Source organism: Sebastes fasciatus, chromosome 4, assembly GCF_043250625.1.
Source record: "Sebastes fasciatus isolate fSebFas1 chromosome 4, fSebFas1.pri, whole genome shotgun sequence".
Taxonomy (NCBI): domain Eukaryota; kingdom Metazoa; phylum Chordata; class Actinopteri; order Perciformes; family Sebastidae; genus Sebastes; species Sebastes fasciatus.
Window position 1 is genome coordinate 7857137 of NC_133798.1, and position 17274 is coordinate 7874410.

The 17274-nt window shown below is 41.8% G+C and overlaps 1 protein-coding gene across 2 annotated transcripts in view; it reads left to right on the forward strand.

Moving 5' to 3' along the window:
* Positions 1-17274, forward strand: part of LOC141765651 (neural-cadherin-like) — a 111218-nt gene that overhangs the window by 80563 nt on the left and 13381 nt on the right. For both annotated transcript variants that reach the window (XM_074631771.1, XM_074631770.1), the window contains 9 exons: positions 356-585; positions 1077-1354; positions 3386-3600; positions 6939-7066; positions 7233-7360; positions 10129-10252; positions 12908-13091; positions 13380-13546; positions 15928-16192. In XM_074631771.1, coding sequence (XP_074487872.1) covers positions 356-585; positions 1077-1354; positions 3386-3600; positions 6939-7066; positions 7233-7360; positions 10129-10252; positions 12908-13091; positions 13380-13546; positions 15928-16192 — 1719 coding nt within the window. The remainder of the gene's footprint in view (positions 1-355; positions 586-1076; positions 1355-3385; positions 3601-6938; positions 7067-7232; positions 7361-10128; positions 10253-12907; positions 13092-13379; positions 13547-15927; positions 16193-17274) is intronic.

Here is a 17274-nt window from a genome sequence, read left to right on the forward strand (position 1 = left end):
GGCTATTATGGATGCCCCTGACTTCAACTCATTATCATTTTTGGAGATTAAAGATGACTGCCCACATCCCCCAGATATTATTGGAGGGTGGCACCACAAATGTGATTGATTTTCAGGTCATTAAAATATTTTGTACAAGGCAGCTCTTCAAGACCCCAACTTTATTTCAGCGAACGATTTTTACTTGACTGCAGCACGACTCATTCACCTTATGGATGATTCAGTGAGGAAGTGGATCAATAGAGGGAGATGTTAGGCTACCTCTTTGTGCTAATGGAATCAGGAACTCAGTAGACTTTGATCAACTCTGTAGTTGTCATTGACGAGCCAGTGGTTCTCTCTTTGTCTCCTGAAGGCATAACAGCGAGAGAATTTATCGACTCTCCCGTCGAGGGGAAGAGTCGGCTGGAGACGTTCTGGGACTTCCTGTCTGAAGCCCTGTCTGTCAGACCGGGGAGCGTCAACATTTTCAGCATAGCAGACAGCAAGGAGAGAGCCGTGGACATCCATTTCTATGTGCTAACTGGTAATGGCTACCTGCGCCCAGAGAAACTGCACGCTGTCCTCGCCGCACATAAAAAGAAGGTATATATACCAGCGTGTCTGATAGATAGAGATCGATGCTCATATATCAAGTGATACTCTTGGGAGCTTGAGGGAAAGAGATAACGGGGCTTTTTATCTGCCCTTTTATTTTCACACCAACTTCCTGTCTGTTTACTGCCTGGCCCTGTCATGTCTCTTCGTCTCTCCCATTCATTTCTTCAGTATTTCTCCTTTCTTTTTGTTTTAATCACTTTCTTTCTTCCATGTTTTGATTTTAATTCATTCTTAACTAAATGTCTTGCTCCTTTAAAAACAACCAGTTATAGAATATTAAAAGCATTTATGTAGATTAGGCCCTGCCTTCCTCTTTTTTTGCATTGTCTTGTATCCCTCCAAATGTATATCACTGGGTACCCCACACCACCCACATTGGAGATACAAATCCTTGTATCTTCACTGACAATTATTGTAATACCCATTTTTGTCTCCCGCATCTCCCCCCTTCCTCCCTTCTCTGACTCTCTCCGCAGCTGCAGTCGCTGCTGCGTCTGAATGTGAGCCAGGTGCAGGTGGACGAGTGTACGCGCTCAGACTGCAAGGCAACCGGCGGCTGCTCCACACAGTTAAGCGTCAGTGACTCGCCCACCCTGGTAGACTCAGGCGCTTTGTCCCTGGTCTCGGTGAGGGTGACGTCCTCGGCGGTGTGTGGCTGCGCTGCCAGGGAAATGACCCGCCAGCCCTGCTCCTCCTACCCCAGTAACCCTTGCCTTAATGGGGGGACCTGCGTCGACACCCAGAGTGGATACAGGTGAGAGGCGTGTCTGCTGGTTGAAGCTCATAAAAGATGGGAAACTGGAGCGGGAGTTTCTTTTCTGTAGTCCTTTCAGGCTTACTGTAAGAATGTCATCTTGGAAAATGAGCCCCTCGTGAGAAAAATCTCCTTCACCTGCAACTTGACCCAACTTGCTAGAGCTGCTGGGCTGTGTTGTCAGCTGAATATAGAGTAGCAGGGATTTTTCAAAAAGGCTTTGGGCTATTTGCAATGGAAGCAATGTGCATGTATGTGCATAACTCTAGGTCTATCTTGCACAGATTTTTTAAATTAGGTCTCTAGATTTATAGCCTGATATCGAAATTTTTAATTCCAGTGCGCTGTGTTTTGCATAACTTAACAGTAAATAATGAACATAGCCTTTGTATCAAGGTCATTAGGTAGTACTTTGAATATAACCCTAAATATTTATAAATGTGTGTAGTCTATATAAAGGCTTTCAACTTCAAGTGTATAGGTTTCTGTGGGAGTCTGTCGCAGGAGAAACAGCACGCAGTTCATTTCATGCACACACTAATGCCCAGATTAAATAAATATAGGGCAACGGGATTAGTACAACTCTGGCCCCCCTCTATGCTCACAACTTCTCAAAATCTCATTTAATGCCATTTACATGCATGCAGGCAAGTTCATGTAACAGTGTACAAAAAATCTTTATTTTCTTATCTTTTAAATTGTCCCTACTGCAGCTGATCTGCACGCTGCTGAGAGAAGCCCTTGTTCTGTAAGAAGACTATCTCCCCATATGTGCTATATGTGCCCCCGTGTGAATGCAATACAACCATAAAGAATCCAATTTTTGGTTCTATCCTCTGTCGAAGGAGCTTAACAGGCAACCCCAGACGGCAGCTGATCAGATATTGTCAGTCAGAAGTGAGAAAAACATGCCCTGCACTCCTTGATTTGGATTGGCATTGCTCTCGTGAGTCACATGAAAGAGCAGTGAAAAGAGTGAGGTGCTGCGCACGGCCGTGTGCATATGTATGCATAAGGCTCCACTCCGCCTAAGCCGTCCCTTTCGCTGCGTATATGGATCAGTATTCCTGACATGTGTTGCCCCTCTGCAGAATAAACAGTGATGGGGAGAAACAGCCCCTAACGGCCTCAGTACACACACACAGCCCTCCTCAGACACTGCATGAAAATAGATGGCTTTGACATTATCAGCAAAGCCAGCTTGTCTCACATGCCTACATTGGAGGGGATAGGATGAGATCAACTGGTCCCTTCCATCCTCGTCATCGCAGTGATGGAATGGGCTGTTTGTCATCACCACATGCATCTCTTCCTTTTTGGTGTTGTGTATCATTACTAATATTTACCATTATGGTGTCACACACAAACATGTTGAAGATAGGCATGAATAACATTTCATTTCCAGTTTCTGCAAGAGCAGTGATCCCTAACACTCAAGCTCTAATCAAAGTAGATAAGTACAAGAAGAGGCAATTGCCCAGATATCAACCAAAGCGTGTAATACCTTAAGAATGAGAAGGGGGCGGGGGGGCGGGGGGGCGGGTGGGGGATAAGTGAGAAAAAAGTCCAGGAAATCAGCGATGGTACGGCGCATAGAAAAGTGAGAGGAATAGAATTAATTATCTCCTAACAAAGGAGATGTGATGTGGTGAGGAAGAGCAGTCTCCAGAGGGTTCAGCTCGGGCACGCTGAGATAGACGAAGAATGGACCGGAGTAATGTTGTGTTCATAGCTAAGTGATTTAATGTAGAACTGAATATTCAGGGCTTCGTCGCTAATGCAAACAATTGATTGATAAGAGCGCTTTCTTAGCTGTCTGTGTGGACAGCCGGCGTGTGGGAGCAAAGTCAAAGCCCCTTCCCCTGTGAATCAACAAGACTGTCACGTCCACCAGACGCTCCGATCCAGAGATTGGACAGTGTGAAGATTTCACAGAGCGCAAAAACATGAACGACACTGATTGTTTCTTTCCCCGTCTCTCGCCTCGATTTTCCTCACTCTTTATTTTTTTTCTTCTCGTCCGTGCTACAGGTGTCACTGCCCCCCGCAGCTTGAGGGGCCAGACTGTCAGGAGACGAGGCTTAGTTTCCTTGGCAACGGCTATGCCTGGTTTCCCCCCATAAGGCCGTGCTTTGATAGCCATCTTTCACTGGAGTTCATGACGGAGGAAGACGATGGACTGCTACTGTATGCCGGCCCGCTGGCCACTCTGCTGCCCGGGGACCGCGAGGACTACATGGCCATAGGTAAAGAATGAGTCTGGATAATTAGATGCGTGCCAAGGGACCTGCGGGCCGTTAATGCACTGAAACTTGGAACTTAATTTTGTGTGTTTAATTACTGGGTGTTAGCTAATCAGATATACAAGGCAAATTTTGTTCGTTAGTGTGCTGCTGAGGGATACAAGCACTCACTCCACCGAGTTATACAGCAAGTACTTAATGCGCTGCTACACAGGCAACCCAGTTTCACTGCTTAATGTGTCTGCAATACGTCGTCGTGTGCCACAAGGAATTGTGTTTTTGCTAACCCCCTGCTTCAGTGTCACAACAATGCTTCAGCTTGTGAACAGACTCTGGCTGGTAGAAATTCAGTGTCTCAGTCAAGAACACGTCAGCACGGTTTATTCTTACTGACACAAAAGCTTGAACCTGAAGGCTGCAGGTGAAGGACAGTAGTAAAGATTGGATCAAACTGAATAGGTGATTGAGTATACTTACAGCTAGGTATAAGGCTTCATACTTGCAATATATTTATAAATAGTGTTCCGATTGCATAAGACTAATATTTCAGTGCAACCCGACGTGCATTACCGCAGTGAGTTACTGTATGTTACTTATTGATACTACGGCTAGCGATGTCTTTTTAAATAAACTAAATAAGTATCCAGTGCATTAAAACACTGCTGCTTGTTGTTGAGGTTACTATTGAAGGATAGTGATGATATAATGTTGTTTATAAAATATGATAGCAACCAGTCTAAATCATGTTTTTTGTGCTGTACTGCAGCTATCAAGGGTCTCAGTCTCTCTTGCACACACAAACTTATAGATATAGACTTATACAGTCTCCAAATATCATTTTCTGCCTCCATAATTTCATTTGTACACTGGGGCTAACTTAAAGCTGCAGTGGGTAGAATTGGAGCAAATATGATTAAAAAAAGTTATTTTTATAAAACGGTCACTATATCCTGACAGTAGTGCATGAGACAGGTGATCTGAAAAAAAAATCATGTGCCTCTGTGGCCTCTGTGTCCTCCGTGTCCTCCGTGTCCTCCGGTGTCCTCCGGTGTCCTCCGGTGTCCTCCGGTGTCCTCCGGTGCTCCTTATGGCATGTGCAAGATTTCACAGTCTAGTTTTCTCTCAGAACACTTGAATATGCTGAAAGGTTATTATTGAATCTTTGCCCAATGATGCCAAAAAAAATTTGCCTACTGAAGCTTTAAAGGGTAACTTCGATATTTTCCAACCTGGACCCTCTTTTCCCATGTTTTTGTTTCTAATGGAGATAATTCTTTTTTAAATTGGTCCAGTAGTGAGGGAGTACGCTGCAGCCGCCAGCCGCTAAACAAGCTGTAATGTATTAATTTGGGGCAACCTGGTACCGTCCGTTTATGTCCACTAAACGTGTTTGACAGATTGTTATTATAAGTGTCTGACAACATAATGGAAAGGACCCTACAGAGAAATGAAACATTTTTCTTACCTTTCGCTTGATGCAGGCTGTTTATTATTGTGTGTCTCACTCGGAGAAGCCTCGCTCTGAAACCTTGTGTAACGTATGCCTCTTGCATGTTACACAATTTCAGCTTTAATAAAGTGTTACTATTGTTACTATTCATTTTTATAGTAATTTTACCTTTATTTGATAGGCGTTAGGTGTACATATTTGTTTTATGCGGTTATTTAATATTTAATATTTAATACTACAGTATCCAAGGTAACGATGGAGCTATAAAAGCTCATCACTGGGGGAACAAGTCAGACCGGGCTTGTATTTTCCCAGGTGAGTGTGTGTATGTACATTTTAATCTGTAAATATTAATTTATATATGTGTCTATGTATAATGTATAAGCTAAGAGGTGAACGGAAGTCCCGAAGTGCTTGTAAGCAAATAAATCCATCTTGAATCGTCATCGGAGCGGTATGTGATTCGTTGGAGTGTAACGTTAACCGTCAGCTGTTAGCATATCAGCGGCACAAAACAAAGTTAACGGGGCCGTTATGAACTGTGTATAGAGGAAGTAAAGAGAAGAAAGACCTCCCGTTACACTTTCGTCGCATCCACATTGTCGAAATCTTCTAAATATTCAGCCATCACATTGAAAATCTTTTAGATAACACTGAGCTACCCTTTCTGTACTCCAACACAACAACCTCTGACAACACCGGTGTCCTGTGGCACTCCTCTCTCCACTTTCACTCATGTTTCCACTGTTGTCTCTTCCGGCAACAAGTCACAACAGTTATTTCTCTGTAGGGTCCTTTCCATAATGTTGTCAGACACTTATAATAACAATCTGAGCCTGTCAGTGGCAAAAACAAGCACTGTTAGTTGACATAAACTGAAGGTACCAGGTTGCCCCAAATGATTACATTACAGCTTGTAGCCGCAGCGCTCTCCCTCAATATTGGACCAGTTTCAAAAAGTGTTGTCCCCATTAGTCACGTAGACACAAAAACATGGGAAAATATTAAAGTTACCCTTTAAAGGGTTGGTTCACCAAAAACACATTTTTCTCATTTACCACATGGTGATATCTGGCCATGCAGACAGTTTTGTGTTTTGTTTTGTGATTCTCTCAAATTTCTGCCTCCACCTCCAATATAACGAAGGTTAATTCAATTTAATTTGTGCGGCTTGCGTCATTCAAAAATGAGATTTGGAAAGATTCTGCAGCAACATCTCATTCCAGAAACAGTGCCGTCATTACTGAATAATTCGCAGAACAGTAATTTGGGTGAATCGACCCTTTAATTGATTTTTATTTCCTATTTCACAACCATGTGTCTCTATTTCCCATCACCTTGTTTCTGGTGAGCGGCTGATTTCAGATTCCCTCCTATAATCCAGCTGTGTTATATTGTATTGTCATTCTCTTTTTTTAGTTCATACTGTATGTTTGTTCTGAGGTGAGATGCTTTCATATGTCCCTTGGGTTTTTTATATTTGTGCCTGTATAAACTAGTAATTTGTATCTCTCCTGTTTTTTTTCTTTCTTTCTAGTACATTTCATCACAGTTTTTTTATTGACCTTGCTGGTATATTTTGTCAAAGCAAACAAGTTAAAGTCAAGAATGAACTGATTAGAATTTGGTCATCAAAGGTGAAAGGTCGCTGTGACTTCACAAAACACATTGTTGGCCATAAGTCAAGAATTCATATGCTAATTATGACAATTTCACACAAATGTCTAACAGGATAAAATGATGAAGTGATGACATTTTGGACAGACATGGATGTAAACTGCAACTTGACTGGTTGGCGGAGGCATGCAACCGCGAGGCTGTAATTCTATTCAGGTATAATAATGATCTTGATTTACTTCAGAGTGTTAATCCTGAACTTTCTTGTCCTCAGAGCTGATTGCTGGGACACCCAGTCTGAAGATTAACCACGGTTCAGGGACCCTGGTCCTCCAGTTGACAAACAACGTTGGGGTGACTGACAGACGCTGGCATCGCCTTGATGTGAGGAGCAACAGTAAAGTAAGAGAAGCGCCTTTCTATGTCGCTCTCCCTTCCTCCCTGTGTATGAAGAAGATGTCATATTAAAATATATGCTGTAATTTGTAGAGAGCGCCTGGCTACATGATGTTCACACATCCACATATGCAGCAGCGATGACCTCTCTCCACTCTCCCCCAATTTAAAGGAAGTGCGCTTCACCCTCGATCGATGTTCCAGTGCAATTATCATGGAGACAGAAGGCGTGGACTCATGGGCGATGACAGAGGACCGCTCATCTTGTGAAATCCGCGGGGTCACGCCCAACAGGGACAAGTAAGATCAATGAATGAATGGATCAAGTCTGACTAACGCCGCACAATATAAAAACTAAGTGGTTCTTCTGAATCCTAAAGGATGCCAATAAGTACTAAATCATGGGATAAATAATACATTGTATTTATTATACTTTATAACAGACACATGAACACATAGGGAAATAAATAAATGTGGCTTCATGTTTGTTTTGAAGAACCCCTGCGTTTATGGTTGAAGTGGCCACAGATTAGGGGTTTAGAAATTCTCCAGAGGTCCTTCTGGGGTTTTTCCATGGTTGCAAACTGTTAATCTTCTAAGGTTTTGTTCTCTTCGCTGTTTTTAAATCTAAAAGGATGCTTGGCCCATAGGGACAGTGTCTTAGTACCCCATGTCCCCGCAGGGGTAAACAGTCCTATATCGAGTGCAGCATTAGCAGTCACAGAGGCAGCAGTTTGCAAGGTGGTAAAAGTGAAAAAAGAAGAATAAGGTCAATTTTTACATACAGATGTGGTGACCATGTACAGTATACTGTATATAATATATATATATATATATATATATATATATAATTATATTATTTTATAGGCTTCAGTTGATGAAGGATGTGTCTGTTTTACCCTAGTAGACTTGTAGCATTTTAATGATACAAATATTTAATCAAACAGTGTGTAATATTTTGGGGGATCTATTTGCAGAAATGGAATATAATATTCATAACTATGTTTTAATTAGTGTATAATCACCTGCAACTATGAATCATTGTGGTTTCGTTGGCTTGAAATGAGTCCTTCATATGTACATAGGGAGCGGGTCCTCTTCACGGAGTCCGCCATGTTGCTCCGCCATGTTTCTACAGTAGCCTAGAACGGACAAACCAAACACTGGCCTTATAGAGAGCCTTTCTCGTTTTGTCGTTACCTGAGGGCCACCGTAGTTCTCCGACACAATTGTGAAACTGCGGTACCGTGAGCCGCAGAGTGAAAAAACGTGGTACCACCAGCTGCCGTCTGACTTCGGTTGCTCCTAAAGTAGTGTTATTATGCTAAGGTTACCGCAGTATTGGAAAGAGAGGAGTCAGCAGAGGGGTACTCAGTTGGTTGCAATCTGCAACCACACCTCTAAATGCCGCCAAATCCTATACACAGAACCTTTAATTCTGTTTATTGTGTGCTGGCATGCACAACGTACTTGGTAACATTTGTAATACTGTTGTAAAAATGACATACTGTATATTTACAGAACATCACCCACACAGTCATAGCCGAGTGTTATTTATTCTGGATCGAAAGATCAGATGAAGCTTCACAGCAAAGGTGGGACTATGAAATTACATAAATAACATTTGAATGAAGTCCTAATGATTATTTTCATTATTGTTTGGTTTTTAGATCAACCGATTAATAGTTTAGTTCATAACAATAATAGTGGCCTTTTACAAGTTCCTAGAGCCCAAGGTAGCGTTTTCTGATGACTTTCAGATATCAAGTTTAATATTAAAAAATACAAAACAGCAAATCATCAAATATAAGGAGTTGGAGCCGGGGAATGTTTGGCATTTTTACCGGATAAATGACTTTAATGATTAATTAATTATGATTTTTTTTCCTATGTAATTTAATACTTTGTTGTTATCTATTATCATGTGCATTCCTTATGGAAAATTGTTAATAAGGGCCGAAATAAATTACTACTATTACTAAAATAGATGCAGATGAATTTTCTGTTAATTGACTATTTAATTACTTGATTAATTGTTCCAGCTCTAAAGTTAACCAGCAAAATGTAGGTGGAGCATCTTCAGTGTCCTCTATTCCCTCAGTGTAATATTTTACAAGCTTAAAACAGCTCATGTTCCCTCAACATAAAAAAGAGTAATGTCCCTACCTCTGGTATATTATACAAACATGCATGGTCATATAGTTCATGTTCAGTAAATAGTATCTAAAAATGTGTTTATGTACAAGCTGCATGGTATCATTTATTGAATTCAAATCAGATATTGAGTCCGACTGTTGTAGGCTCACTGTGTTCAGTTTCTGTCCTCGCTGGAGGGAAGAAACTGTTGATGAAATCATCAGATATAATTCTTAAAATGCCAATTAATCTCTCTGACCGTGTTTCTGTACATAGCTCACAGCTGAGTTTGTTTTACCCCATAGTGTGCTCAGCCTGCCACTGTGCTCATTGTTCTGCTGTGTTCAGTAATTAAGCTATGAGTTTATGAAGTTTAACAATTAACATCAAGGCTTTACCACTGCTATTCATTTGAATAACTTAAGAAAAAAAACAATCATTTTACTCTGATCACTGTATTTAAGTTACAACTTATTAGGTAATACAAATAGTTATGTCATTAAACAAGGGAATGTGCTAGTTAACAAGCCGACATTAGCATTGAAAAATATTCTGTTTTATCTTATTTGTGCAAGAATTCCTGCTGTGCTGGATCAATGTTTGTTTCTTTTCATCGTTTCAGGCAAATATAATTTACCCATCCTGCAATTTATTTTCACAATAAGGGAATAAGAACAAGAATGAGATGTCATCTTTGTTGTCAGAGAGCAGTAATAGTGATGACAGCTCCGGCAGGAAAAGAATGAAACCATGAATTTTAACCTTGACAGCTTATATGGTGTGTGTGTTCCTTTTCTTCTGCTCGCATTCTCTGTTTCTTTATATTGAGAGTTGTGTTTGGAATTTTAACCTTGAGAACGTACAAGGTGCCGTTTTTCTTTTCTTCTCCTCTGTTTACTTGTATATTGAGAGTTGCTTTTCTTTTCTACCAGGTATCTAAATGGAAGCCATGTATTGCAGCTCGGAGGGGTCAACAAGAACATATCCTATGAATACCCACAGCTGCAGCATAAAGACTACACTGGATGTATAAGGAACCTGATTGTGGACAGCAAGGTACTGCATGGAGCAGGCAGAGTTTAGGAAATACACACGATTGATGAATAGATTGTATCCCTTCATGCTTTACCTGTTTGGATGGCGGGCCACATAGGTGCTGGAGGATCCATGTTATCCATCCATATATTCTTTAGTACAATTGTGTGGTTAAAAGGACCTCCACCCCAGGGCCGACACATGCACTTTTGCCGCTCTGGGTGAAAAACACTTATGCCGCCCCTCAATTTTTTTTTCAGTTTTGCAATGTACCATACCAGCAACAACACACAAAGGCCAGTATGCCACACAAATAAAGCAAAAACCAGCAACAACACGCAAACGCCAATATTCCATACACACAACGCAAATAGCAATGCCTGTGTGCTCGCAGTGTCAACAATAATAAAGTATGCGGGCATTTTGCTGATCCATATGCAAGTAACGTACCAAACAGATCTGCATAACAACTCCAATAACCTGGTTCCAAATTCTTTACAGCAGAATCACGACAGCATCATGTATAGCTATTTTATATAAAGTCCAATTTCAGTTCCTCAAACGAAATAATACCAGTGCAAATCTCTCCCATACACCACTTTCTCATGTGCGTCAAACACACACAATAAAGCAAACCTTTTCACATCTGACATCTGAGTGCTAGCACCTGCTGCCTCTCCTCTTTTGGATTAACGGCGGTAACGTTAGTTATGCAAGCGGCACTAGCGGCCTCTTGGTTCGGTGGTGCCGGACTTGAAGGCGCGCCATCATCCTTGCTAACAACTCCCGGGATCAATATATCTTAACAACAAATTCCTCTGTTTTTGGAGTCCTTTGGCTCCTTTAATAGTTCACTCTTTTTCTATTCAGATAATTTCAGTTGTTCAGACTTGCTGCTGTATTTCCTTATTCTCACATTGCATTTGTTCCGTTTTTTCTCGACGACAATCGTACGTGGTGTCAGTAGGCCAGACTACCATTAGCTCATGAGAGCTGGGGGCGGGAAGCCGGGAGGGAGGCAGTATGCTTACAGAACGCCTAACCTAGCGAGACCACAGTTACTGCTATTGGTTACTCCGCGACTTTGCTCATGAATAGTTGGCCCTCATTTTGCCACCCTTGCCCAAGTGCTACCCTAGGCCTATTTTGCCTGAATCAGTGGACTTTGGCAGGAATGCGCTTAGCGTGCACATTCTAGTGCATATGCATCCTCATGCGCGCTCTAGACAAACAAAACGGGGACACTCTCAAAAAAACACTGCTCCATAGCGCCACTTATGGTCAGAAATTCCACAGAGTACCTTTTAAAGCTGCAGTAAGTAGAAAGTATATAATATTCTGTTACTGTAATGCCTATTTCTCGCCTCAAATGTTTTTAGAAACATCTTGTAGTGTACTGTTTAGCTTTAAAATTAGAAAGTTTGTAACCCAGCAGCCATGTTGAGATCTGTTGAGGAAATACCAACAACTGGGATACTGTGCACAAGCCGGAGCACAGCCAATAGGAACGCTCTCTTTCTCTGCAATGACCTGTGATTGGTCAAAGTCTCCCGTCATGGGCTAGATTTTCTAAAGCCTGGAAACAGAGCCATGAGGAGGTGCAGAAGTCTAGTTTTCTCTCAGAACACTTGAATTACCATATGCTGAATGGTTATTATGGAATTTTTGCCCAATGATGCAAAAAAAATGTTGCCTACTGAAGCTTTAACTAAAGATACAGAAGTAATATCACCAAAATATACAAAGAGTCTCAGAAGCAAAAGTACTTATTAAGCAGCAGAACGGCATCTGTCAATATTATGTCATTATGTATTATTGGGTTATTATAGGTGGTGCACAAATATATGAGCAGAATTTTAATATTGTTCTTTAGTTGGCTTTGGTGTAGTTAAATTTAGCTACTTCATATACTGCTGGATTGTTTATTCCATAAGAATACATATTCGATAAGATGATCCTAGTTTTGACTGTAAAATCTTACTCTGCAAAGTAAGTAGAGTAGAAGTAAAAAACAGCATCAAATGAAAATAATGATCCAATATTAATACATAACTAACAACTGCTGTGTTATAAGCTAAGGACACCACTCACCTGATGTAAACCTCTGCGCTATTATCTTAACACACTTTTGTTAGGCTGCTACAGTTCCGATAACCTCATTGTCATGCCTCTACAGACACGGCTGTCAGACGCGAGACACCTCACTGACCGACCGATTCCCTCTCTGAAGTTATTGATTACAACTTAAATATCTTGTGACATTATTTTGATTGTTTGTGTTTATAATCCTCTCTCATTCTATCTTGGTATGGGATATAATCCTTCTTTTTTCATGGATCTAATTGTATGTATAGTAGATATAGTTCATAATGTGTTTAGTATTTTTTATTTTTTTTAGGTTACATCTCTTATTTTGTAGGTCTTTTTGCTGCCGTGACACTTAAATATCCCTGCGTGTGATCAATTAGATAAATCAAGATGTAATGAGTCATTAAACAATCAGATATCAGTTTATAGTATCTTACAATTTAATGATAAGATTTTTTCTCAATCTGCAATCGCACTTCCATTCTATCTACTATCATTGCACGGACAGAGGAACCCACCCTTTCATTTTCCTCCTGTCACTGAGTTTTTTTCTCCTCTTAATATTTTTATTTTTCTTCTTCTATTCAGCTCTATGACCTTGGCTCCCCAGCTGAATCCTCCAACACTGTGCCAGGCTGCTCTCTTATTGATGACCACTGCACCAACATGGAGCAACTGTCGTCCTGCGGCAAGAGGGGTCGCTGTCATAGCGAGTGGGGCTCCTTCAGCTGCCTGTGTGAACCGGGGTTCACGGGGCCTCAGTGTGATCAAGGTAAGCATATAAATTTGCTTTTTAATTAGCCGTGAGGTTTTTCAGGGAAGGAACAGTGAGATCTCGGCGGAGTTTCGGTGGATTTTAAGCCTCACAAAGTGTACAATCCAAATGGGACGTGTGGGAAATTCTGCGTTCCTAAACGTCACTTTGCTGCACTGGGAAGATAACCTCGCCTTACATAAAGTGCTTTTGCAGAACAGCACGCCCTCGCTGTGATAGCCCCGCACATTTCCCACATGACAGCTGAATTAATTGAACAAGCTTTGTGTGTTTCTGATTGACAAGTGGCTCCAGAGTTCTCCTTTGACGGCCGGAGCCACATTCAATTCCAGCTCTTGTGGTCGTTGCCTGCACGACGGACGAGGGTCCAGGTCGGGGTTCGGACACGTGCCGCCGCCGGTGTCATCCTCAGCTTGCTTTCCCAGGAGCAGAATGAATACCTACGTTTAGAGGTGAGTCACGGCTGGTTACTCCCCTCCACCTTGACAGCTCTGATTGTCTTGCCTGTGGGCCTTAAGATAATAATTAGGGCCCGGACAATGATTGCTGCAAATGATTGTCAGGCTGAGAGTGAGTAATATAAGGGTTTGGAGACATGTGGGTGGATACTGAGGGGGCTGGGTGATTGACACATGTATGTTCATGACAAGGTCTTTCAGCAAGTCTGAAGAATGCTGCTATTGAGAGGCTGCTATTTAAGAAATTAGGGCGCCTTTATTCAAGGTTATTTCTGTCTCTGGTTAATGTCTCAAGCACAATTCAATATGGAAAGAAAGCGACTACGTGCGCTGTAATTCAAGGACAGAGTGCTCTCAAGTGAAGGTCAGCTCCCCCTGCTCTGAACTTGAGGGTTTTGACACAGATGGCTTCAAGTGGTGAGCTCAACCACAACCGGTGTGGAGCGCTGCTCACACAGCGTTTCTCCGGGACACAAGTCTACCTCACTTTGCCAAACCTCCGTAACAGCATAACTCTCCTGCCTGACACATTCCTGAGTGGATATGAAGCCGGTGTTTTCGTCAAGGCCCTTTCGTCTCATTGACTGACAGGCCGAGTGTAAACAGCACCTGGAAGTAAATGGCTCTGTTAGGACTGTCACTTTTGGCTAACTCACAGGTCAGCTGTTCGCAGTGAACCTGTCTCCGTTATGGTATATTCCACACCACTGGTCCGTCTTTGAAAACATCTTGTCTTTTGCGCTTGTTATTTGTTCGACAGCGCTGTTTAAAGCATTGACCTCATCTCTCGTTCCTCTTTGGGTCTTCATGAGGAAAAACAATGTTGTCCTCTTCCCTCGTTGCAGTCCCACTGTGACAGGAAGAGGAAAGGGCTGTAGCCTTTACTGTATGCCGGCTGTGAAGCCTCTCTGTGAAACCCTCTCTGGAGCTGAATTGGTGAGCTGTATAAAACATCTGATGTCTGTCTGAGGCAGCACGTCGAAGCATTTTCAGCCCAGTTGTCTCAAAGCTCTTAGAAACACTTGAGCTCAAGCCTGGTGTGTTTGCGGACAACAAGTCCTAATTTAAAGGGCTGTCTCTCTACCCCTTTTTTTTTTAAGGGTAGATATGGGATAAGAGTGTACACCGAATAAATAGCCACACTTTCACTCCAAGGTTACCGAGGGCTAGCTGGGTATAAACAACATGCAGGTCTCTAAGGAATATGGTGTCTCTGTGAAGAAAACATTCATCTAATGCAGTCTGTGAAGGAGTTTTTTGGGAGCGTCTGGTTTGTCAAAGACCAGTGACCCTTAAGAACAGCAAAAATCACAGCTTTTCTTTTTTTTTCTTTTTTGCATTAAATGTGATTTGAGTTTGAAAAGTTCTATAGAAATTCAGACTTCAGAAATACACTTGAACATTTTGTGCTTAATGGTGATTGCGTAGATCTCTGGGGGCGCTGCAGAAAGTTTATATAATCAGATTTTTTCCTGAGTATTGATTGAGTCCTTTGTCCTTTGCTCATTTTTTGTTGTGGACTTCAGGGCAGGATGAGGCAGTGGGGAGAGCAAACTCAGCTTTTACTCTGTGTGTGTGTGTGTGTGTGTGTGTGTGTGTGTGTGTGTGTGTGTGTGTGTGTGTGAGTCCAGTGGGGGAGACGCATTTGAGATGCCCATGCTGAGGGAGCAATAGTTAATGCAGGCCGGGCTGAATGTGAATTATCTTGCCCCACTGTTTCCAATTAAGCTTTGGACATGTACAAGCTGCAGTTATGGGAGCCCCTCATTGGTTGGGTCCATTGTGTTCGCTCATCCTTAACTGCTGAAGATAATTGTTGTTTCTTGTATACCTTCCCTTCGGGATCACTCCGGCTTCTGCCATGCAGCGATGTGTACGGCGGCTCTTCATGGCTGCAAAATTGCTGAATTAATTTTCACCACTGAAATTTTCATGCCATTTTTTTTCTGGCAGGTTCACCACAGAGAGTCTGTTCTTGGTTGTTAAATATCACAATTCTTGTCTGGCCCAACCTTTGCTGCCTTTTCTTTCACCACGGGAGCTGGCCTACTTCTTATGATGTTGTTATGCTCAAGATCCCTTTTTTTGCCCATCGACACAGCACAATATGGCAGCAGTCCAGATCTGTCGGTTTAGAATTTGTGTCACCCCGTTTTACATTTTTATTCGCACAACCCCTCCAAGCCTTGAAATCCTGATCGATGACAAAACAGGCCAGCTTTTCTTTTGGTTTTAACAATGCAAAAGTCTTCCATATGCAGTAAATCTGGAGCCCATTCATAACACATAAAAACATCTTTATTATTTCTGGCTTCTTTGGTTCTCTTGTCTCTTTGAATGCCTGCATTTCAAATCAGTAACGCTGTGTATCTCAGGTTATTCAGGGTCTGCTGGCTGTTTTATACAACCTTGGAGATGGAGACTACAACCTGACACTCCCCTACCATCGCCTCTGCGATGGAGAGTGGCATGAGGTGGAGCTGGATCGCTATGGCAGAGAGTTCACCCTGCGACTGGACGGAGGCGGAGGACGCCGAGAGGTCACGGCCTCGCCTGGGCGGAGTCAAGAGCTCATTATTGACCCCTCCGCGGTGATGCTCGGAAACTCTTTTCCCTCGGGACACAACCGGAGCTTCCTAGGTAGGTGGCTGCTGACAGTACGTGTTTCTATTCAATGAGACTGTGTATATTAAGATAAATGAATGAACGAATTAATTCATATTGAGTGGAAAAAATCAATGGGTGAGGCGAATGAATCAATAGGTTAATTTGTAAATAGATTAATTAGCTAACACAAAGGAGTGGACTTCGTAGTTAACTTGCATACCTGTTCATATTAATAAGCCTATAAATTAGGGCTGTCAATTGATTAAAATATTGAATCGCCACTCATCACAAGATTGTCAATAGTTAATCACGATTCGCACATTTTTTTATCTGCTCAAACTGTACCTTAAAGGGAGATTTGTCAAGTATTTAATACTCTTATCAACATGGGAGTGGGCAAATATGCTTGCTTTATGCAAATGTATGTATATATCTATTACTGGAAACCAATTAGCAACACAATGCAATGACAAATATTGTCCAGAAACCCTCACAGGTACTGCATTTAGCATAAAAAATATGCTCAAGTCATAACATGGCAAACCAAAGCCCAACAGGCAACAACAGCTGTCAGTGTGTCAGTGTGCTGACTTGAAAAAACTGCATGTGATTATCATAAAGTGAGCATGTCTGTAAAGGGGAGACTCGTGGGTACCCATAGAACCCATTTTCATTCACATATCTTGAGGTCAGAGGTCAAGGGACTTAGGGATTTGATAAGCTAATATGACTTTCCTTGGGTTTTCTAGTTTCATATGATGTCAGTATCTTCACTCTAGCTTTAAAACTGAGCCCGCTACAATCAAAATATCACAAGTTGCGTAAAACTCATTTACATTGTTGTAAATACATACGTGTTATTATCGTGTTAACTTTGACAGCTCTAAAGTAAATAATTAAATGCTTATCTTAGCTCTCACTGGTGCTTCTAGATCTCGCAACCTGACCCAAAGGTGTTTGATCCTTTTCTTTTTAAGCAGATGAGAGAAAGGGGGGACTGATGTGTATTTAAATGATGTGTTAGACCTCATGCTTCCCAGAGAGTGAGCAAACTACCCAGCAGAGAAAATATCCTGCAAAAAAAAGGAGTCCATGCTGACAGCTTCGCCTCAGGC